Source organism: Coptis chinensis, chromosome 3 (assembly GCF_015680905.1).
Source record: "Coptis chinensis isolate HL-2020 chromosome 3, ASM1568090v1, whole genome shotgun sequence".
NCBI lineage: Eukaryota > Viridiplantae > Streptophyta > Magnoliopsida > Ranunculales > Ranunculaceae > Coptis > Coptis chinensis.
Genome location: NC_141458.1, coordinates 123,950,896 through 123,976,167, shown reverse-complemented (window position 1 = coordinate 123,976,167; position 25,272 = coordinate 123,950,896). Strand labels below are relative to the sequence as shown.

The following is a 25,272-nucleotide window of genomic DNA, read 5'->3' as shown; positions in this document are numbered from 1 at the left end:
GTCCCAGACCTTACCAACTAAACAAGCTGAAACATGCAAAAGCTATAGTTGTTCACTTGTTCCAGATAATAACTACCACAAGATCTCCATCAGTTGGATGCAAGTGCAACTGAGTTCTTTATAATTTATATTCCTTCAAACCTGAGAATCTTTTCACTGTCCGAACAAAAGAAAAAATAAAATAAAATAACAAAATTGAGTAAGTAGTTAAAAGCTCATTCCTTTCCCCCACAAACAGAACGACGCATGTCATTTCTTATGATATCTGCTACAGTAATGTTACACCACAGTAATGTTACACCGAAGTTAGCACACCAACCCTTCTGGTTGCAGACTAGAAATTTCTACTATGACGATCTATATGGGATCTAATACAGACTAAGAAAATACTGTTTTCATATACATACTGTTCGTGCATTACACATAAATAAAGGCCAATAGGGCAGTACAACCGTATGAATAACTTCTAACTTGGGCAATTGTGCACACACCAAAAATGGGGAATAGCCAGATCTCCGAAACTGCCATTCATTGTCCACCACGCAAGTCATGGACCACCAGAACTAGCTTGAGCGCCTTTCTGATTTACACCTTGGGTCTATTTCACATGGTAATGTGAACTCACATCGGCACGTCAGATGGCGTTGACATAATGGCACACTGTTAAAAGATCACTAAAATAGGTTCTCCTCACAAGAAGCTGGTTCCAAGTGATAGGTCATTCAAATTGGTCAAGATTTGTCCACGGGTAGTCCCAATCTGGTGTGCTATCTCCAACTGGTCCTCAAATGGAAGCATCTCATAACTGTGAACGGAACCAAACACACACAAAATCAATGATGTTCACAAAAAGTTATGAGGTTAGTGTGGATAAGCAGTTAAGCACTCAAATGGCAGCATCTAACTGTGAATAAGAACCATGCAGAATATCGGTATATATAGAAATTCTGTTTCGGATCCCAAATAGATTAGGGTATATCTTGTGCAATAGGTGAAGAACACGTCACAAGAATATGCCCCAACTCATTTCCAATAGAGCGGCAAAATAGTGCACACTGTTATGAATACCAGTTCGTTGATAAAAAATTGTGAAAACATTTAAGATTCGAACTAACTCGAGCAAAAAAGAAAGGATGAAAACACACAGAAATTTTTGGATACCTCCCATACCTTACAGTATTATACTACACTTCAGGGAGCAACCGAGCAACACAATAGTATATACTGAACACCAAGAATGAAAGGCCCCTACGCACATAAATAGTACCAAACCAGAATATAACTTAGACAAGTGACAAAGGAAAGAAAAGCTTACTGGCAGAGCAGCTCACAGTCTACCATATTTTCAGGTCCAGGCCGATGAGCCTTTCCATTTGTATGAAATTGTCGAAAAGATCTGGGATTCAGGCCACCTATGTGGGGCACAGCATCAACCAATTTTTTTTGAAGGGTCTGAAGCCGGCGAAAAGTTAGCTCGTCAAGAGGTGCAATACAACCAACACTGCCATCCAGAGTACCAAATAACAGTGCAAAACGGTTGGTTTTGTCAGAGCCTGAAGTACCATTGGTTCGATCAGAGGAAGTTGGTCGCATCTGTAACCGCAAGAACTTTGTCACATGAGCACCTATATGAAACTCAGCTCTAGGTAAAAGCTTCGAGCCTTTCCAACTCTCAGACGTTTTTGGTGCATAATAGAAAATCTGTAAAGAAAAAATTAATTTCAAACGGTAAGCAGAACATAGCATCGATTTCCAAACCTAACAAAAGGCCATAGGTTAATGTTTTCCATTTCTATCAACATATTATACTTAAATTTAATTTAATTTAAGTAGGGGATACTGCATGGCAGCAGAGCTAACAGAGACAGGCACATAAGAGTAAGACCACTCAACGCAAAAGATTTTACAGTGTACCCCATACTATAGTAGTCTTATCATCTTATGCACATATTAGCCAAAGTTCAATTTTAAGTAAAATATTTCAGGAACTCAATAAGGTTTGTTTCCACTACCAAAATTCATAGATCAAAGTTTAAGCTCAAAACTCCAATTTTGTTTTTTGAGCAAATTGGTCCAAAATAAGTTTTAACATTATTTTGTTGCTTATATTTCTTGAGGGAAGTTCCACTACCATTCAATTGAAAACCACGACAAAAGTAAAAAACGGCTCTTAGCACAGACAATCTTTAAAACGTCATTTTCAGCCTTGGTCATGATAGGCGACAATAACCACTATTGCAGGTTCCAATCATTTAAACCCAAAATATAAGATGTGGTATAATAAACAAAAATAAATTTATCGAGTTTTATATATTATAGAAAAATAAAATACTTTTGTATCACTCAAAAGTCTTATGCACTGGTATTAAGTCATAAGATTCTCGTCTCTCATCTGCAATATGCAGATGACATTGTGGTGTTCTTGCGTAGGGACCTCTCACAACTTAGATTCCTTCGTGGGATTCTTTGTTGTTTTGAGGTGATCTCAGGGCTTAGGGTGAATATGGCAAAGAGTAAAGTGTATGGGGTGGTTGACACGAGCGATGTTGATAGGATGGCTGGAGCCATTGGGTGCTCTGCTGGATCTCTGCCCTCAAGGTATCTTGGGCTTCCTCTTGGTGCTCGATACAAGTCTGCTACTATGTGGGAACCTGTGGAGCAGAACCTCCGTCAAAAACTTGAAGGGTGGCATGGGCGGTACCTTTCGAGAGGAGCGAGAGTGATTTTGATTAAGAGCTCTCTTTCGAGCCTTCCAGTCTATGTTATGTCCCTTTTCAGGATGCCACAAAGCGTGGTCAAAAGGGTTGAAATGATCATTAGGAGTTTTTTATGGGATGACAAGGAAGATAATCATAGGTATCATCTTGTTAACTGGATAACTGTTTATATGTCGAAGAAGAACGGGGGTTTGGGTTTGCGGAGGATTCGTGAGTTTAATTTTGCCAATATGGGCAGATGGCTTTGGATATTTGGGGATGAAAGTGAGAGGCTTTGGAGGCGTGTTGTCAAATCCAGATTTGGTGAGACCAATCAAGGCTGGTATAGCGGGAGAATTCGGGTCCTTATGAGTGTGAGGCTTGGAAGAGTATTCAGAAAGGTCTCGTGGAGTTTCAGACAGATATAACATACGTCTTAGGTGGCAGGGTTAGAATTAGAATTTGGGAGGATATATGGGTAGCAGAGAGACCGTTATTCTTGTCTTTCCCAAGACTTTATGTCATCTTAGTTTTAAAAAATCGCCCCATTTGTGATTTCATGCGTCTAAATAACAATAATCTTGTATGGGATTTAGGGATTTATATTCACTTGACTAATCGGGATATTGCGAGCATTGCCACCCTCACGCTTATGCTGGAGGCGATTCCTGCTGTGAGATCGGATAGGGATCGTCGGGACTGGACTATAGAAAAAAATGGGAAATTCTCAGCCAAGTCTTTATACTTTTCTTTGTGTTCTCATCTACCGGCTAACACCCGAGGGATCATAATTCCAAACTTTCCTAGTTCTTTTATTTGGTCAGCAAAGATCCCTTGTTTCGTTTCTTTATCCATTTGGTGTGTGACCCATAATAAGATTTTGACCATAGACAATCTCATTAGGAGAAAGAAAATAATCATTAACTTTTGTCCTGTGTATGATGGGGAGTCAGTGAGTCATACTCTCATTCATTGTCTTTTTTCTTGGGAGATATGGAGTTACTTTGTGGGCTACTCTGGGGGGTGTATTGGGTTGTTCCTCGGTCAGTGAAAGGCTCTTGGGTGCTTAGTGTCTATTCCCCTAAGGGATGCAGAGTGTGGAGCACCTTACCTTTTGCATCATGTGGGCTTTGTGACTGGAAAGGAGCAGGAGACACTTTGATGGATGGGCGATGACTATGGCATAGATGATTGTAGCAATCAAAGGATTCGTCTTTCTCTGGTTGATGTTTTGATAGGAGTGGACTGATACATCTTTCGGAGATATTATGTTCAGATGGGGTTTCTTGTTTGGCCATACATGATTGCATCTCTTTGTTTTAGTCTTTTCTAGTAGTCGTAGTTTTCTTTTTCTTTTCTCTAGTATCGATATTGCATCTGTCTTTCCCTTTGTTGTATCTGAATGGGATATCTCATCCTACAAAGTTGACTATATGATTATATATATACACACCACATTTTTCCGATAAAAAAATAAAAAAATAAAAAAATAATTGTACTCTACCAAAATATTAGTCAAAGATACTCACCTGAACATTCTTTTGCTCATCTGAGACTACAAGACTCAGCGTGCTTCCATCGATTAAGAATTCTGTGCTAAAACAATCAAGATTTCCAAAATCTTTGGCAAGCAACGTCAGCTGTGCCCCTTGTTCTTTCCAACTTAGAAAGTATATGCTTTTATGGATATCACCAACCAAAATGAAATTCTTGACCTGCCATAACATTTAATAACACCGTAAGTGTATAATCAACCACATCTCGACACTTTTAAAAAGAGATAGATCTAATCTGCGGAACATCGATGGTTGGGGTCTAGATCAGATAGCAAAGAAGCTGAAGAAACGACATTTTCTATTTTGAGTCAGATATTTTGATCAGTCCATAACAAAAGTGAAACTCAACACAAGGCACGCACCACTTGCTGGTATTGACATAGTGAGGCATAACATTATTCTTTGATTAGCAATTAGTACAGCAAGTGTCAAAGAATCTAGCTACTACTGCACGAACAATAGTAGCAATACTACAAATTCGCTAACAAACAAACAACTAGCAAATATTGTCATAACTATTCGTTAAACTGCATTAAAACACGCGCAAGGTCAAAAGTTCTCCATCAAATAATGAAAAATAATGCTGTTAGGAGTAAAAGTTGATTAAAAACAACATTCTTCTGCTATGTGGAAGCTATGTGGGTCATGCTTTTCTAAACAGGTAAAAAGAGTTACAAATTTTCACTCCTTGTTTTTTTCAGTTAGGGTAACGTACAAATTTTCAAGCCAAATAGAAATTCAACTTTCAGGTTTTTGTCAGAATTTTGCACAAGTTCAGATTCATGCAATATAAGTTGCACATAACACAACTAAAAATTTCTCTCCACTGCTTTTGCAGAGAGAGAGAGAGAGAGAACCTGACAATGCATAAATCGTGTGATTGGACTTCCAACATGTAAATAATTGGATTGTTTCCAATTTTTCCTAAATGTGGAATTATTCCCAAAAAACCATATGGTAGTGGCACATTATCCAAATTAGATTTCTTAATCTAAGTTACATATTCTTAACATATATGTCATGAAAAATGCATCAACACTTGCGTATCATTATATCAGGATTCTGTACCAAAATAATTTTATAGCAACGCGTAACAAGGTGAGAACATAGAAAGATAGAAGAAGTCAAAATTGGATTTGAATTGTCTTGTTTCTTTAAAAGGCTGAACCAAATCTAGCACAATCAATTTACTAAGCTCAATCTCAATCTAGATGTTTATGATACTTTTTGCAGATCACAAAATCAAAAGCAGAAGAAATAAAAGTACGCGCTACCCATGAAAAATAGTGATTGTCTTCAAAGTATACTTACAATATTCAAGCTCACAACGTGTAGAGGAGGTGCGTCATAAAAAGCCACAGCATTTAGCTCAGAGCCTGTCCAATCGTGTAGTGTAACTTTTGGGCCAGAAGCAATCAGCAGATGGCCTTGAAGTGGAGCTAAAGCAGAGATAGCTCCTTTCAATTCTTTTGAGTAAACCTCTGAAACCTAAAAGTTGATGATTCTTATTGTAATTAACTAATGGAAACAACGAAATAAATCGGGCATTTTACTATTGAAAATTTTCCAAAAGTAATACCAAATCTTGAGAATTATCAGTATTTCTTCCAAGAGAAAACAGTAGTATACGTCCCCTTGCAGCTACATCCTCTCCTTGCACATACGCTGTCCCAATGGCTAAAAGTGTTTCATTCTCTTTTGTTGTGGTATTCTGTGATAAATCACATTGATATGAGAATACCTTATAATGTAACATATTATAATTACGTATGAAAGACTATGAACTTGCTATTCTTTGGGAAAAGCATCCAACTAAAAGATTAAATAAAATAATCATAATTAAGTAAACTTACAAACAGTGTAACCATCCGCACAGTTAGTGCATTTTCAGAATTTTGCATTGATATTCTAGCCCTGGTTTGCCAGGGCCCACCAGATTTTTCTGGTTCCAATATCCGAACCTCAAACTCTTCAGTAGTGTAGGTTGTGTGAAGCTCATCAGAGGTTAAGTTATCATGCTCCATCTGTTGGCCAGCATCTTGATCAACCAGGGATGAAAGCACCTGATTTAAAGGCTTAACAACCTGCAGAATCAAATAAATTATAAATTGAAATTTTATCATATTGTTGAAACTGAAAAATAGATTATATGGGTATAAGATAATATTTAATAGATTATATGGGAGTAAGATAATATTTACAGGACCCTTTCTCCCTAAACAGGGAGAGAACACTTACAATACCCTTTAGCTATGCTATGTGAAAGGGACTTTTGAGATTGAATACATCTGATACACTAGGGCATGCTGGGAGAGGTCAACAAGAAAATAAATAGCATGCACTTTTGTGTTTTCTAACACCCATTTTTTCTTCGCTTTGTAACTGAGGATTGAACATCTCCTTCACAGAGCTGCATGTATTATTTCATCCCTCTTACAAACCACCTCTAAGAAATGCAAAATATTTACAATTGAGCTCATGCTATAACCTTGACCAGAATATCCAACCAACCTGCTTCACGTTAAGTCTGGACTGCTTAATCCAATTCGCATGGTCCACTTGTGTTTTAGCTGATATACATACTATCTTTCACAATGTTCTTAACAATACAATATTCAGGCCACAATATTCATACTATAAAAGCTTAAAAAATGTGATTGAAGTCACGCCAGCTTAAGCCATGATACAAAATGATGAATAAAAAAATACTGGAAATAGAGAATAGGAAAGCAATGATCAGAGAGGCAAGAGAGCTATTAGTTCTTATGAAGAACATGAACAATTACTTGGGACCAGTGCTTAAAGTAGGAGAAAGTAGATGTAAGCTTCAAGTATTAGTGGATAAAAGAAGAGAGGCAGTGGAACTGGAAGGAGCAGGAAACCAAATATATCAAAGAGTGACGATCTTACGGAGGACGGAAAAAAGGAGAAAAACTGGACCTAGAATTCTCAGACGAGATTTGGAACGAGGATGATGATTGCTAGTTGGCTTGGAGTAGAGAAGAAGTTGATGCAAGGGGAAAAATTTGGTGGCAGAATTGCAGTACTGCTGTTTGGAATTGCTATTCTGTGTCCTATGTTTATCTTTTTCTTTTTTTCTTTTCGTTATTAATTTATTATGGTTGTCTTTAAATTGATGATGTTATTATCTAGGTACCCCTATGAGGCTATTATCATCTGTGTTCGATCACAGTCCATATGATGGTAGCAGCTCTGTGGCACTATGCATTGGGATGTACAGGAGGCATATTGCTGGTTAGGATAATACAGAATCGAGTTTGTCATATGGGTGTAGGGGGCTATGGTCTAAGTCGTTAGCTGCTGGCTAAAGATCTCAGTAATGTTCTAACTTTTGACTGCATCACTAATATAGATTTTATTTGTAAAAGAGAAAGAGGAACAGAATCCACTCACAGGTACAGATACGATAAGCGGATACAAGCTCTTCTCAGCAAAGTAAGTAACTTGATGCGGAGTAGCCTTCAAAGGAATCTGAGCATATCGAAAACATCTATGAGAACTGATTGCAAAATTTCACCATTCTGATGAATAAAATAAATATCATGGAAAGAAACCAATATACCTTTTGGACTGGCCAATAATTGTCATAGTTCAATACAGATGGTAGTTGGCAAATTTTCAGGAAGCCCTAATAGATTCAAAAGAAGTGTGAAATAAATACTATATCTTATTATTTGCCAAAGCGTCGAGATAAATAAATAGAAACCTTTTAGATTACCTGGGAGGTAACATATATAAGTCCATGATTGCAATTCACATTGTGTAGAACTGTAAAGGCCACAATGGATCCATCACAAAGCTGCAGGAGAGAGACAGGGATAAAAAAGAGTCAATACCAAAAGGAATGATTGCTTAATGACATAAATATGTTCATTTTGGCTAGCTAAGCAGGCAGCATGCAACATAATATGCGTGTGAAAAGGAAGTTATAATAAACCAAGTGATTTAATTAAAATAACATGACAAAATACTGTATATAAAGACTCTTAATACTAAGCCCGTGTCAAAAATAAATTAACATTGTTAAATAATCAATAAAAGCAGCACAAACAATGCAGTGCCAATTGCATTTCTGAAATATACGCAAAAAGCGTGTTGAGCCTTGAGGTTTCTCCAGAAAGCACAACACCTTGTCATCAATATCAAAAAGTTCCTGGGAAATAATGATTATAAACAGAAGCACGGGAATTGTGCATCCTCAAGCATTCTACACTATTTTCGATGCATAATGACCAAGCCCACAGGTTTCTTAGGTGGATATCATAATTCTTAGGCATTAATTCCATGTTGTAATAGAGAGGAAATTTCAATGAATTTTCTTTTTTGTAACCTCATTTCTCATCTCCTTACAAAACTTGCATCATACCATGCAGCATAGAGAAAAGCTGATGTAAGCAGAGGCTTTGATCATATCAATGAAAAGATGACAAAGAGGAAAGCTTAACTCAATGTCCAGACAAGGAATGGAGTGAGGAAGACAACAGTTTTAAGTTTTTATGCGCACAGGGTAGTAGAAACAGACAGACGTTGGGGATTTCTGATTGATTTTGTTATTTCACTTTTTATTTTTCTCTGGTTTTTGCTTGGATTGGGTTAGCCGGATGTAAGGGGCAGAGGGCTCTGGACTCATGTAACTAGTTGTTAACTACTTAAGTTTTCATGTAATCAAATTCTGGTTATATGAATAAGTTATATTTGATTCACCATTAAAAGTAGGAAAACTGGTGTACAATTGACAGACAACAAACAAGTTGACTACTTAAGATTAACTAACATTTAACATCATAAACAAAACTGACAAAATGTTTTAGAAGAAAAAGAATAATATAGGCCCTTTTAACCTTTGTATGGCCTTTTAGCAATTTCCTTTACTTGAAAAGAAGCCTTGTACACTAACCTGGGGATGGACGCGAAGTCGTTCCCTACAAACCATAAACCAAGTGGGCCTATAACCTGAAAGAAACAAGCCTTGATACCCCCCAACGTTCTTGAACATGGTTATTCTTTGGCATGGACTTGCCACTGAAGACTCTTCCCTTGTAAACATTTCTAAAGGAACACGAACAAATCTCAAATTTCTCAGCCTTGAAGTACTTGAATTGCTTAAGTCAACAGAATTGTGTACAGATACTGCTTCCTCAATTTTAGATGTAGTTTCCTGAGCTTCATAGAAGTAAGCATGGTAACAAAGCATAGTCCCATCAGATAACATGCCAAAAAGAAATGGGCGGGTATGTTGGCCAGCCCACCGTTGCATAGCCAATTCTACAATCTTCATGTTTTGGTTGCTTTCTTTCTTTATTTGACCAGCCACTTCTTCAGTTTTTTTGCTGTTAGTATCCTGAGAATCATTGGATGCATCTTGGACCAAAGCATCAGCAAGGTGGGTCTTTCCAGACACAAATTTATCCACAGAGAAACACACAGTTAAACCCAGGCACATCAAAAATATCAAGGATGCCACTTTCGTAGCAGACAACACAGTATATGTCACCCTGATCAATTTTGCGTAACCATCAGCTCCATCAATGGCCTCATCTATTCCAGTAGAAAGCCAAGCATCTGTGCTAGTCTTTATGGGCCAGGGCTCAGGTCCTTTATCATGATAAAGTGTACATGCAGATATTGATTCTTTGGAGCTATCAAATACTGGAGGAATACTAATAATAGAGACAGTGCAACTGGAAGGATCTGCAAGAGAGTCATATGGTTAGTGTGTAAAAAAAGGTAAGGAATGTTTTACCACGCATGCACTTCTAACATTCATTATAGTATCAAGAACGCGAAAACTAGATTAAACAACCCCCCCTTAAAAATATAATAATTTTAAAAAAAAAAAAACAAACAAACAAACAAACATTTCCAACCGATGTTATGGCTAGACTGTAGACTCAAATGCAAGATCCCTCTCGATCTACCAGTTACCATATGATACTATTCCCAAAACCATACTGCTCTGAGCTCCTAAGCTAACAGGGAGAATCACAAAACTGATTCATAAGACCAAAATCTAACAATGGACCTAAATTAACCACTGGGGTTTCAGCACATGCCTAACAATACAAACACTGTAACATACGAATCATCTATTCAACTGGTCCCCTATCAAGTCTGTCAACTACATCGTCAGAAAAGATGGAAGACTCATAATGTTGTAGTAAGGAACAACACGAAATAAACACATATGCACACAAACAACTTACTACTACGCAGAAAACTGGATGGTATTTCTCTTAGGTTCTGTTGACCGGCAGCAAGACACTGGCGTACTTGAAGCGCACGACTTGGTGATTTTTCAGCCTTTTTGATGTACTTGAATGAAAAACTTAGCGCCCGTGCTCTGATGAGTAAAGACACAGATCATGGAGTTGATCATTGAGATGAATGTTTCTAGAGACTACAGATATGTTCCTAAGTCAGAAGATGTACCTTAAGTACTGATTTTGAGTTAAGACGTGGATCATGGAGTTGATAACACAACATTACGGGATGATTACAGGCTTAAAGAACATTATCAGGGGGGGTTGTAATAACTATTGTATTTCCAACTTGAAAAGTAAATAGGTTACAAATATATCAAATAGAATTTTTTTAAAAAAAAGGGAAAAAAAAGGGATACCATCTGATAGTAAAGAACTGGGAAAAGAAACAACGTGTATATGACAATAAGTATGAGAACCAGAGACATATTTGACAATATTTCAGCATACCTCCAACAAGAAGCTGGATACTTCCATCACTCATTCTCAATAACACATAGGGATCAGCTATGGAAACAGATATTACTGTTGAACTTTCAGATGCTGAAGATTCCGAATTTTGAGTTCCAAAGCTTAAATCTTGAGTCATATATGAACCATCAAGAATACGAGCTCCACGTGCATAAACCTGAATAACTCGACGCCTGAAGAGAGCCAAAGACTTACATAATTAGAGTACCTAAGATATTTTCAAATGACTATTTCACAGGAAAAACTAACTAAGCAAGAAATGTTTTCAATCCGGAGCTCTTACTTTCCACCCTGCATTTCCAGCCAGAAAAATAAATCGGATATACGTCCACATTGCCGCAAGTGTTCGATATGTTTAGTTTGCTTCTCTGTGATACACTGATACGTGTATCTTTCTTTCACCCATTTTCCTTACGAAAAACATTATCCTTCTTATTCCGTTGAAACTCCGTTTCTTTATCTTTTACTCATTATTTCTTGATACGTGAGTGGTTAGTGGTGCTTGTGGGTTTTGAAGCCAGATCCATGGTAAGAACTAAGAACCTCCAAAATATTTACCAAAAGTGTAAGAGTAAATCACATTGGTTTAGTAGTCAGCTCGCTTTTGAGTTCTTACGAGTATACGACCTCACTGAAAACAACAATTTTGACTTGTGATTCTAACAATGTACTTGATATTTCATATCTCAAGACAAAAGTTTATCTTTTGCTTAGGTAGCATGTATGCAACTCACAAAGTGTGTTGCCTGCCAGAATTGATGTAGTTTTTATCAGCTGATCAATCTAGCAATCATGATCAGGAACGTTTTACAGAAATTTGGGATTAATAGAAAGGCAAAAAGACCCTAGCATGAGTCCACTTCTACAGCTTACTAAGTAAAACACTAAACGGGACAAGCTATAAAAAATCAGCTGGTGATTTCAGGATTAGCAGAGAAGTTTAAAAGACAATGACAAAACGTATTGGCATAAACTTTCCCAGTTACAAAAATTTCAGACCACTGAGGACCCTCATAATAATGCTAAGACCTTCTCTATCATCATATGCAAGATCTTGTGGCATAGTGACAACTTGTTCACATTCACTGTGCACAAACTTGTCAAACACCTATAATAAGGTGATATTTAATGATAAGGTAGCTTCAGTATGAAACTACCAGTCAGATTTCTAAAGCAACACCACGGTACTGAGCTTCGTCAGCAACAAATAGAAGGACTATAATATTGAAAAGCTAATCAGAGTTCATTTAGAAAGGTAAAAGAGACATGGTGTATTTAGGATGGAAGTCAAATATATCACCATGTAGAAATGCATAAGCATGAATGAAACAAACTGTATCTATTTGATGAACACGTAAGTCCTTGGAACCAAATTTGAAAGCCTAGGTTGATTTTGGGATTTGATGGCGCTGTTCCTCGAGAAGAACACAAACTCTCACACAATAATTGACATAGAAAAAGTCAGAAAATCTTTCTCCAGACACAAATTTTATTAATTGTTAGAGCTAACTATGGCCAAAGGCCTACAACTCAATTTTTAAGCTAAAACAACTCTGAAAATAGAAGCCTAGTCTATTCTAATCAAAACAGAAACATTAATTCCGTAAATAAAACTACCTAAAGTATAGAAATAGCCTAAAATACCTAATAAACACTAATTAATCTCAACTTCCAAAAATCCTTAGCAATACTTATGATCATAGTAACTAATCTGGGATGATTAAGGGTTGTAAACCCTAGAATTCATCACAACTGATATTGGATTAACATATGAAAGAGAAAAGCTCACCTTCCAAACAAATTTCCTGCAGCAATAGTACTTCCTTGAACATAATAGTCAACACTTTCGGTTACCTCTCCTAGATGATCAGCTGTCTCAAGTACCTACAAGAACACAGAAAAATCAAAATATAACAATAAAAACCACAGGACCAGCATCTGTAAATTTCGAACTCAAAAAGCTGAGGAAAAGAAGTTTGAGGTCACAAATTGTACACCCCCAAGCTTGAAAATAGGTAAACTTATACACTCTGGCAAACAACGCTCAACACACCAACATCTATGTTATATATGTGGCATCGCTAGAGATTGCAACCTTAAGCAACATAGAGGACAGAAGCAGAAAGGAAAAATACTTCATGTTACACGATAAGTGGATAGAATTACCATTGTTCGTGACTCCAAACTTATAATGAGATATGCATGATACTCCTCATCCTCAGACCCCATTTTTGATGAGTCGTCTTTATTATGTCCACGTACATTCTTGTGGTACACAGTCCAAATACCTCTGCAACCGCTCAACTCAACCTGTTTTAGATATTCATGTAAACATTACACTGCTGACAGGAATACGGTAAGTGTAGCAATCAGGGAAAGAAAAGGTTTTAGGGATTTAGGGTACATATATTAGTGGAATGCATGCAACTGTTAGTTGGCCTTCTACGGGAATACGGTAAGTGTAGCAATCAGGGAAAGACAAGGTATTAGGGATTTAGGGTACATATATTAGTGGAATGCATGCAACTGTTAGTTGGACATAAAACCCATGCAATCATATTGACATGCGAAGAACAGACCACAAGAGCTTGTAGCCAGATCAGTAAGATGACAAGGTTTTGGCCCTAAGAATTTCCTTGGAATTAAATCTGGTGTCTTTTTAACTTTTTTGTTACAATCAACATATTTTTATCAATATGAACCAGTATCTCGCATTACATGAGACAAGAAAAGTGAGTGCATGTCCAGGCATCAACGTTGAACTACTTGGCACCCCCTTTGGCCCACTAAGCCATCCCCACATACATGAAGAGGCCCAAAGTCATACCCTCACCAAGGTGCTAAGAAAGATAACCAAACATCATCACCAAATTGCCGAAAAACATCAGTTGTAACAACTTGTGTCAAGAAACCTATAAGGCAACTATGCAGCCATTTACAGCATGTGCAAAATTGAAACAATGTAAGATATGCAACAGCACATGCCATGTGAATGACCTAAATGCTTGTCATAGTCCAAAGCATGTTGTTAGTGAAACAACTTAGCTGCCAATCGGTCTAGTAACATTCAATGGAACCATCACAGGTTACAAGCAAATTATACAACATTTCTACCTTTGCTAACCAAGTAATATTTTTGGTATACTAGCATGCACGTTAATGTCCAACAAAAATTAGGACAGACCTCAGTGATTAGTTCTGGGCGAATGGACTGTTGAAGAACACAAAGAGCGCCATTTTTCCCATGTCCAGAACAGCACACCTGAAATCAACACACTACCACAATAATTATCTATGTTTGAGATGGAGATTCATTATCTTAAAACTAAAACAATATCACAAGATTATTAATCAAAAAATAATAGGTTTAGAAGGTTGTCTTAGGAGGAGATGAATATGACATATATATGACCAGACATAGAATTACTCCTAAGTGCGAAGCCAAGGTAACTTTTGCCAAATTTTAAGTATCAATTCGTCCTTACAAATTGGGAGTAATGAGTGGGTGGGTTAAGTTATCCACAAAATCCAGAGGACCACTGTTTAAAATTCTGTTCAATTCAATGCGGATGGACATACAATTATGTCAATCATGGTTTACCTTTATACATTTTGCGACGACGACATGGTATACAATTATTTCACATATGGTTCACCTATAATAAATCAACATATTTCCATTATTTCACTTACGTTCAAAAAAATAAGAATAAATTAACATATTACTCATGCAAATTCTGAAATAAGTAAAGGGAATAGAAGAGGATAAATCAACCAGTTCATAGTTGCTTTGCTTAGCAATTCCTGTTGCATTTGGGTCAGCATTGACACGAAAACCGTAAGAAAAATCTTTTAACGGCCCGATATTAAGCAATGAATCCCTCACGGAAAATGAGAACGTCTTCTGCAAAAAACAGAAAAGGAGAATCAACAACCAAATAAGCACATCCTTGAGACATAGTACATTCATCCTAGTCATAGCAAGTTGGTTTCTTTATCAGTCATACATTCACACTGAGAAAGATTTGTCAGAAACCTGAGGCGTTAGATACTTTAAACTGACAGCATTTAAAATCGTGATGACATTTAAACTGGGATAAAACCCACCAAACAAAGGCTTAAAAGTAAAACATCACAAAAATCATGTCTATGACCACTGGAATACCAACCTGTGCTGATTCTGAGTTATTTGGAGCTGAACTATACAATGAAAGCTCCTCACCACTAATGATATCTTGTAAGGCATCAGAAGATGCCCTGCGCATTCGCTTGGCTGAAGGAGTGTCAGATTCGATATCCCCAACCTGCTACGAAAAAAGCAAAAGTGAGAACATCATTGCTGTAAGTCTCTATCTATCATCTTCCCATCTCAAAATTCACACTTAATTGTGGCGGCATTGTTTATTCTTTCAGCAATAAATATTAAACCTTGTTCAATCCACACAAAAAGAAGTGGGGTGGAGGGACAAGCGGCTAAGACTAGTATATTTCATCTACCTTTAAAACTCACAATTAAATTAATAAGCATTCTTTCTCCTTTTTTCCCAGAGAAGGTCAACTTCATCATATTTTCCCAGCCAAAGAAAACGCGCCAACATTATCACTATTTTGCAAGGGAACCCAAAGTTTCAAAATAACATGTTGCATACTTGCATCCTTGAGTTGCTTCTCCGATATCAAATACCAATTTAATTACAATATCGAAAACTCTCCAGAATTTACTATATTTTAATGATATTACTCAATACTGATAAATAACGAGGACGTACATTGGATCTCCAGCTTTAAGTTTTATTTTTCCAAGTACGACCTCCTAGTTGACTTTAAAAAATAGTTTAAATAATAAATAGGGAAGAAAATTAGAGATAATAATAGAGGAAGAAAATTACACACCTCTTCCTTCACATAACCAGAATTAACTATTGAGGATCCCGCACCACAAGCATATTGCACAAGCATACTATCACCCAAACGACTTCCAAGGAAAATGAATGAGTTGCCAATTGTTATGACATCCTATAAGATAGAATAACAGATCAAAATCTGAGCTTTCCTGTAAATCCATGGAATATACTAAGTAGACTGACATTCAAGTTTAACAGAAATGAAAAAGAAAATAGAACTTAAAGAAGATTCCTTACCGAAGTCAAAACTGAAGCTCTGGACTTGGAAAGCTCCAGTCTATGCACTACCCTGCAAACACAATGTAGGTAGACAAGTTCAAGCACAAGTGCACAGCAGGTATAACTAGCCAGCCACTACGTAATATGAAAAGGAAGATCGAGACTTAGAGAACAAGTTGACAATATAAAAGACACAAATATGAATTTTGGCATAGGTACAAAAAATCCATAAATTATAAATCTCAGATTTCCAATAAACTGATATATAGCAGCGACTCAAAACCCAAATTTTTTTATGTAATTCAGACTAGCCCTTTACAAACAAATAAACTGTTAAATGTAAGTTATATATCTCCAGGTAAATTGGTATCATGTTCCCAACATCTGATACATATCAGTTACAAACAAATTTTTGACAAATCAGATCAAGGGTTTGCACAGGTTGAATTACCAATGATAAACGATATTTTAGTTATCAATGTGCAAAAAAGGTCAACGAATTCCAAAACAAAAAATATCGATGTCAGAACTGTTTTGCCCAAATTATAAAATGAAAACAAGGTAAGTATTAACTACTAATAAGTAACAACTGACTGGAATACTCGACCATGGTCTGTAGACTGTAGTGATGTGTTTTGAATCAACCATTTCATTATTAACAACAGATACATCATTTTCCTTGTCCCTTAGTGATGCATGAGCATGGATTATTAATTAATTAGTAGTTTCTATTTTGTTTGGCTTCCTATTTGGTTTCCAATTAGGTTTAGTAGTTGTTTTCTTATATAAAGGCATCTAGGCCTTCATTGTTGGATTGGTTATTATTGATTATTAATTCTTTGTGAATTGTTCTTCATGTTTGAAGGTTTGAACCCTAGATTTAGGTGTTTGATTTATTAAATCTTATTAATGTTCATCCATTGTTGAAGCTTCCCCCAACAAAATACATCAAATTTGGTATCGGAGCCTTTTGATTTTTAGGATTTTTTTAAAGGAAACACTGTTCACGAGTACTGTTTACCGAAACACTATTTACCGCAGGTTATTGTTCACTGAACACTTCACTATAGGGAAAAAAAACTTTCTTCAATTTTCTTGGTTAATTATCATAGAGTATCGTAGGAGAAGTAGAAGAGAGTCACTTTCGGCCGCCCGATCATCGTTTTTTCATAGGTCAAGTACCATGCCGATCACAATTATGGGAGAACTTACGATATGGATTGCAGCCGCCGCGAGAGTTTTACTCCTTCAAGAAGGTATGAACCTCCTTCCCCTCCTCCATCACCAGTTGTTAGTTTGCAACGAAAATTCAAGTCGAGAAGGGATGTGAATTTTCCTCCACCTAATCGATGTATGATTCCAATTCCACCACACAAATAGAGATGGTGTTTCCCCTCTTAAAAATTGTCACTACCACCACCACAAAAAAAAATCACCTTTGTTGGTTAGGCAAACTCCCCAACTTTCTCCTCCTGATCAACTCGGTAAATCATCTAAAGAAAGAAAAAAGTAGTCATTCGGATCCTGCTTGGGAAGTTCCTCCACCGCGACAACATCACCATCTTTTGTTCCAAAAAGCCTCTCGCACAACCTGCCCACTGTCTTTTTCTCCAAATCTATGGGACCAGCACACCACACCAGATGAATTTGATGAGTGTCACCACCATCAAGAAGATGTTGTTCAAAAATTACCAATACAACAGCTAGGTGCCTTAGTCCACCACCGGAACATTTCACCCCTTTCTTACTTGGCAGTTAAGGGTGACACTCTTGAAGGCCAAGAAGATCAGAAAGAATAACCAAATGGGATTGATTTTCAAATTGCTAATTTGAGTGTCAACTTTAATACCCCACTTCCGTCATCTCCAAGATATGGGAATTGTAGTGAGTTACTTAAACTTTCTAATGATTATGTGGATCCGTATATATCCAATTTCGATGAGGATTTTGCTTGCCCCTACAAAGCAGTTCAATGTCTCTTTCGTGACTTCCAATATCTATTGTGTTTCTTGACAAGAGTATTAGCAGTAATTTGGTGCCATGTTATTTGTTTGAGCCGATATTTGGGTAAAATTCGAGGTCGAATTTTCTGCAACCCAAGGAGGGTGACGTATACGACTATGAAGAGCTTTTGTGTGTTGATGGATTTTTATAACTCCAAACTCGAGGACGAGTTTCTTTCAAGCCAGAGGGAGATTGATGCATGAGCATGGATTATTAATTAATTAGTAGTTTCTATTTTTTTTGTTTCCTAATTCAATTAGAAATAGAAATTAAATGGTTTCCTATTTGGTTTCTAATTAGGTTTAGTTGTTGTTTTCTTATATAAAGGCATCTAGGCCTTCATTGTTGGATTGGTTATTATTGACTATTAATTTTTTGTGAATTGTTTTTTATATTTGATGGTTTAAACCCTAGATTTAGGTGTTTGATTCATTAAATCTTATTAATGTTCATCCATTGTTGAAGCTTCTGCCAACAAGATACATCACTTAGTATAGACATGAACAAAAGAAAATGAAGCACACATATTGACGACATGTGACCATCACGAGTCTACCAACTCCCAATTCCAGTCATTTTAGTTTATCCCTTTATGTTCATTACCCCATCTTATTATTTTGTGGTAGTTTTATTCAGTTAGTATATCTAAAATGTCAAGGATTGCTTGGTTAGCAATCAAATTCCTATTTTAAATACAGGGATTTAATTCACAAACAAACTTGGATGATGTTTTCGACTACTTGAGTTCAGGTTGAGGTTGATTTTTGAATGGTTTCAGTAAATCCCTAATTCTACCAATTAGTTTGATTATACCTATTGGTGTTTTTCTCTAATTCTACTTCACGTTAAATCAAAAGTGATATCAGAGCCAAATTGCTTCTTAGAGAACTTGCAAACAAAGATTTGATATTTGGAATGAAGGGAAGTAGAAGAAAAAGAAGTGGAGAAGTAGAAGAAAGAGGAGAAAGTGAAACTGTTGCTGAAAAGAGTAACCCTGAAAAATCCGCTTATCTTCCTCTCCCTTATCTTGTGACCCCCTTTGTTCTCAAACTTTTTTCTTTCTCCACTTGTCTCCCATCTATTCAAGTTTCTAATTAATCATGTTTAAGAAGTCAAAATTTCCAATGGCACACCCATACCGCATGGGCATGGGCATGGGCATTCATTACCAACCCTATATCTAACTCCCTATGCATACTCTTCTGTGTATCCTTATGCGTTGCGACATGCACATTCCTATTCTTAATCGTATCCAGCGCAATGATGTCGTATCCAGCGCATTGATGGTCATACCATCTTTTTGTCCCCTTTGCTAATGAGGTGTTCAACAAAATGACTAAACCACCAATACCACAACAAGATTTGGTTGAGAAAATTATAAAATGGTGTTTTTCTTAATAGTTAGAACTTTATTCCCTAATCCCTTATATTCTCTTTTCCCGACCATAGAAAAGGGGATCATATTCATAAACAATTTTCATGTTGTTTCTGTAAAATTGAGTTTAGAACGTCAGATTCAAGATTGTGTTTTTGGAGTTTCAGAAAAAATCTTGGATTCTATCCATTGATTTGATTAATGCCAATTGGGGTTATCCGTGATTAAAGAATACATCATAAAACAGACAAATCAATGTATATGCAAAACCTCGATGTGCAATAATCAGTATCCACACACTTAAAGTGGCAAGGCAACAAGTAAACACTCTCAGAAGGATAAGTATGCCCACCTCCCGTCATAAACCAATGTAAGCAAGAGCAGTTCCCCTGTTTTTGTTGAAAGCATGGCTACATCATGCAATAGCCACGTTACATTGGCTGCATCAAGCTCCACATTGAAACTTGATTTTGGCATTTCTTGACTGAAACAAATGATAAGGGATCACAAAATTAGAAACCCAATTCTTTCAGAGAAACAAAATGTACTTTTCAGAGAAACAAACTAAACCAATGAATAAATCATGAAAACAACTTTAACATAGCCACTGAGGTAAAGTAGATAATTACAGTAAGGGATTGCAAATAGTCCATGCTCCTTAAATCATAAAGCACCTAATGCCGTTTAACTTCTATCTTTCACAAAATCTCCAAAGATATTGGGACAAGGAACTATGATAACGTGGTTTATGCTCTCAAACAGATAAACATTCTGTGGAAATGCAATTATTCTCTCAACCACACACTCTTATCATAAGCCCATCTAAACAGAAAATACTGTTCAATATGACCACCGTACAGATTCGATTAAATCTTCCAAGAAGAATATCGGGGAAAAAAATAAAATATAAAAATTCTATCTAGAACAAAATTCAGTTGCTCCAAATGAGAGATTAGATACCTGATTGCACACAAAGTCCAGTGAAGAAAGCCAACTTCTAGAGGTATTTGCTATTTGACTTTTAGGGGTTAGTGTATTAACTCAAAACATGGTTCACAACTTGTGCCTTTTTGAAAGGTAAGGGCTCTTAATGCAGTAATATTAACATAAATATGGTTCATGGTTAGAGTTCTAAGCGGAGACACTAAATATGTGGAACACTCCTCCTCCCCCCCTCCCCCCCCCCCCCCAAAGACTATTTTTTCTATATTGTAAACCAACGTTTTTCCTAAATAAAAAGTGTGAGAGAAGGCTGAAACTAATTAAGCTGTATTATCTTTTCTCTTTCTCTTCAGTAGCTATAATAAAATTTTACTGTTCAAATCTTGGACCTTTTTAAAGGACATACTATCTTAATGGGGTAATATTAAATGCAATCTGCTACTTGCCAATGTTTTTGATCTCTTGGGCCCTAGGCAAAACGCTACAGATACAGACACAGTTGTCTCAAAGCATGACTTTATACTACGAACAAATTTATGCCATCCAGAGTTCTTAAATTGGGTTAGTCGACTCGTGGATCAACATGTCCAAAGTTAGGTATGGACATGGCTTAAACCCAAAAAGAATCATAACAGAGTTCTCATCCTGTCCTTTGAGTATAATTTGGTCATCCAAATAGTTACTTGTTAACCAAAGAGGTTAACCACACATAGTAAAAAAATTGTAACCATATAAAAGATCAAGCCTAAAAACGCTTTGGAAGTAAAACACAAAACAGCAGTTGCATGTCTTTGAAAGGGGGGGAGGGGGGTGTAAGGTGGAAGAAAAACATATGCAGGCTACAAAAAAACCTGCTATCAACAGAAACAGCATAGTTGTTCAACGCCAATGCACAAGATACCGACTGCCCAAGAAAGGAAAATAGAGTGTTAGAACCATTATAAATATGACTTTGTGAAGCTCAAGTTACGTATGAACAAACCATTAGTTATAAAGAAATGAGTGCAAATTTGTGGACATACACCATTAATACGAAAGCAAAACATCGAATTCTGATTTGTTGTTTTGAATTGAAAGTCAAAAATCAACAAGTGACAAGGTTACAAGAGCAAATTGACAGAGCCAATTCAACCAATCACTGTGCGGTGACCCCCGTACAAACAAAAAGGTGTGTGTCACAAATTTGAACTCTAAATAAATTAACCAACAATCATAACAAATGAAAGTAAGACCAAGTATCAAAAGAGTTAAGAGTTACCTGACTGTGATAATGTAATGAGTTTGCACTAATTACAAGAACTCCACCGATTGGAGAAGGCACAGCAAGAAGCTTGTATGCATCATGTGGAAGATTCTGATAAACACGGGGAAAATAACATGTTATGATAAAACAGAAAAAATAAAATAGAAGATGTAAGTTTCCTGACCATTAGACAGTCGGAAGAGAATACAGATTTTGAGAGAATTCAAAAACCCCACAGCAGCAATCATATTAGGACGGAACGGTAATATATATAGTCAGGTTAATTGAAACATGAAAATGTTACGATTTATGAAAAAGATCTGACTAAGAATCAACTCATTTGATGGGATCGCGATATACACAAAAGCCTGTGTAGATTTCGTAAAATAAAGTGTGAAAAGGAGATGAAAATGGTTATGTTGCTGAAATCTACAAGAAGAAATGGAAGTGAAAAGGGGGAATATAAAGGGATTATGATAGATATAATTGTACGCAGCTGAGTAACTATTCATAGTTTTGTGTTTATTATTTAAAGGAGAAGAAAAGGGCAAGGGCAAACAGCCCCTACCACATAATGATCCAAATCCCGTTGTGGATCCATGGTCTAAAACAATAACAATGAACAAATTACACAAAGACAATAACTCATAAATGTGGCTAGTGCCTGTCTGATCCACAAACACATGAGCAGATCTTGTGGAATCATTGTTTTGTTGGACAGAACTACTTCTTGCTGCTGTTGTGCCATGGTAAAGATGCTTCTTTACTCTTTAGTCTAAAGGTCTTGGTTGCTATCTCACACTCCATACAAATGACCAATAACAGGATAAATCAGAAAAGAAGTTTCTAGACAAAGGAATAAACATCATCAAGTACTTACAACAGCAGACCATATGAGCGGATGTTGTTTCAAAGTTGTACTAATACTAAGTGCAGAGATCATGCAGGTGTGGGTGCTTCGAGGAAATGCGACCAGCCCATGTAAGCTCTCTTTCATGAAGGATCACCATAACAGGCTCAATATAACCTGGAGAAAAGTAAGTTCAATAAATATACATTCTAACAGGAAACAAAACGAAAATTATAACTTTCAACACAAAATCTGACCAAAAGAAAAAATGTCAAGTTAGACTCACCGTGTACGAAAGTAAAATCATTAACATGCTTCATATCCAAATCTCGCAAATTGACCACATATGAGGACTCTATACGAGCAGATATTGTGCCTCCAGAACCATTGGCCTCATCATCCCCAACTAAGCCGTAACCAGCCTAAAAACCAATGTAATAGTATGAAGCATCATAAACAGACAATATATATACATGTATCAACAGTCACCCAAAGTTGAGTCAGTGAAAAATATGTAACACTAAATGGGCATGTATCTTCAGTTTCAACAATTTTATTAACAATAATAAAATTAAATGGCATGTATCTTCAGTTTCATTTACATGCATGAGAAAGGCTTCATTGTGTAGGAAATCTTTGTAAATCAGTTAAACTGAAAGCTAAAATCGGCTGCTTGGCTTATGATAGAATTCCATGAACATTTATGACCGTCCCAGTGTCCCCATCAAAGTTATTTCAAAGCGCTTTGTGCTATTCATTTAGAAGCTGCCAAAGTAGGGCCTTGTGGCAAAGAGTTGAAGAAGCCTAGGGTCTCAAAAGGACAAAAACATGAAACAGACGAGTCAAACAAAAGAGCTCAAACATAACGACTTTCCTTTTTCTTTCCATTAGAGTTGCACAGCAGGAAAAACTACTTGAGTCATATATTTTTGCAATGCCCATTGATAATGAAACTCCCAATAACGAGTACATTTACCTTTGGATCTAGGGCAAATGTCATTCAGCTTCTAAAGTAATGAATCTCAATCTCTTAGTATTCATATTGGTATTCTTTCTTTTCTCTGGTAGAATCTTATGTTGAAAAAATAGCCTCTTGACATAGAAGAAAAGGACGTCCCATTTACTAAGATGACGCTCTAACCAACTGAGCTACGAAAGCTAGGCAAAGTATGCACGATATATCACTATCTAGTTTCTATAACACTCCAGCACTTGTAGTGTTTAAATGTTAATGAAGTATGATTTATTACTCTAAGAATATATTCACATGTTTTTAGTAAACAAACTACAAAAAATGTGTTTTTTGGGACTTTAAGATGTAGTATATGTTATTGTAAAACATAGGGTTTTTTTAGGGGGGGTGTCAAACTGTATGGTTGACTGGTCAAAGGCACATTATGACTGGTCTACCACCCCGCCTTTGACAGCATAGGTACTATCGACTCCTATACACTCATGCCTAAAAGATACTTGATGTTTGCTCAATGTTAGTTCAATACAGAGGCCTCTCATCACTTGTGTATGATTTCTTCATTTATTGTTTTCAGATATATATACTCTTGTTTAATATGAGTATTGAAAGCATGACACGCACAAATCGAGAAACAGATTTGAGTATTGAAAGGAACAAAAATAATGTATAGAAAGGAAATAAACACCTGAGAAGCTTTAAGTATAATCATTTGAAGACCATAGACAAGCACCGCTCCGCACCTCCCTTGAGGATCTACCTTCACTACAGGTCCTTTAGCAAATGATTCTCTCCCTCGTTTCAAGTAATTCCACTCTGGACCTTCGAAGCAGTGCATAGAACTTCAAAAAGCTCCATCACAAATTTCAAAATGTAAACCACAAAACAACATACCAAAAAAAAAAAACTGAAAAAAATAAATAAAAGTAACACTCACCTTGTCCGTAGCCCGTGAGTAGAGTCATCAAACTCGAGTACAGATATCTTGGCATCTTTAAACGCTAAAACAATAGAATCTCTTCTTTTGGACACATCATTACCACTCATAGATAACACCGCCATCGTTTCCACATTAGCATTCAACCTTTAAACACCAAAGAATAAAATAAATACAAAATATCCTAAAAACAAAATAAAAGAGACCAAGAGTAAAGTGAACATACTTGTAATGACAAACAAGTTCAAGCCAAGCACTAGAAATCCCATCCATCGAACCGCCTTTTTTAGCTTCAGGTGGAAGTTTATAATTTAACCCTCCTTTATTATTACTCCCACTCCCACTATCATCTGCATGTACTCTAACGATATAAACTTCTAGAACATTGCCAGCTGTTATAATTAAATTAGGTATGGGACCAATTTCTTTTCGTTTAGTCGCGGACCACTCTAATTCAAGATCGTCACTTGTAATTGAAGGGACGACACCGGAAATAGAATGTGTTATGAATCCTGATGCACAGTTTTCAATGCCAGTTGGCCAGTGCATCATCTTGAATGCTGCGTAACTCATTTTTTTATTTTTTTATTTTTTCTAGGGTTTTTTGTGGTTTTTGGAAGAATGGGAAATGCGGGAAAGAGAATTTGAGTGACTGTTAAACCCTTTTGTGGGATTTTAGAGTGCTGTCGAGATAAGGGCATTTGCGTCAAGACAAATCCACGTCAGCTTCTAACTGAATTGGGGTATGTGCTTTTTTGGGCCTCTGGCGTACTGAGCCCATTAAAATTGGTGGACTTCTTTCTCGTTTAAATTCGTGGATTTCT

General features: G+C 36.5%; 1 protein-coding gene across 1 annotated transcript; it reads right to left on the bottom strand.

The window, feature by feature from the left end:
* Positions 1–222: 222 nt before the first annotated feature.
* Positions 223–25,103, bottom strand: CPSF160 (cleavage and polyadenylation specificity factor 160). The gene is given in 29 exon segments (XM_086597547.1): positions 223–805; positions 1,316–1,701; positions 4,226–4,411; positions 5,564–5,740; positions 5,832–5,963; positions 6,106–6,336; positions 7,667–7,744; positions 7,836–7,901; positions 7,992–8,072; positions 9,171–9,692; positions 9,694–9,774; positions 9,777–9,964; positions 10,984–11,177; positions 12,794–12,888; positions 13,171–13,314; positions 14,189–14,266; positions 14,780–14,908; positions 15,174–15,308; positions 15,898–16,020; positions 16,146–16,197; positions 19,859–19,990; positions 21,300–21,352; positions 21,707–21,802; positions 22,572–22,643; positions 22,645–22,718; positions 22,828–22,963; positions 24,200–24,353; positions 24,449–24,595; positions 24,675–25,103. Coding segments are annotated over 29 exon segments (4,404 nt in total). The 5' UTR covers positions 25,022–25,103; the 3' UTR covers positions 223–690.
* Between the last annotated feature and the right edge of the window lie 169 nt (positions 25,104–25,272).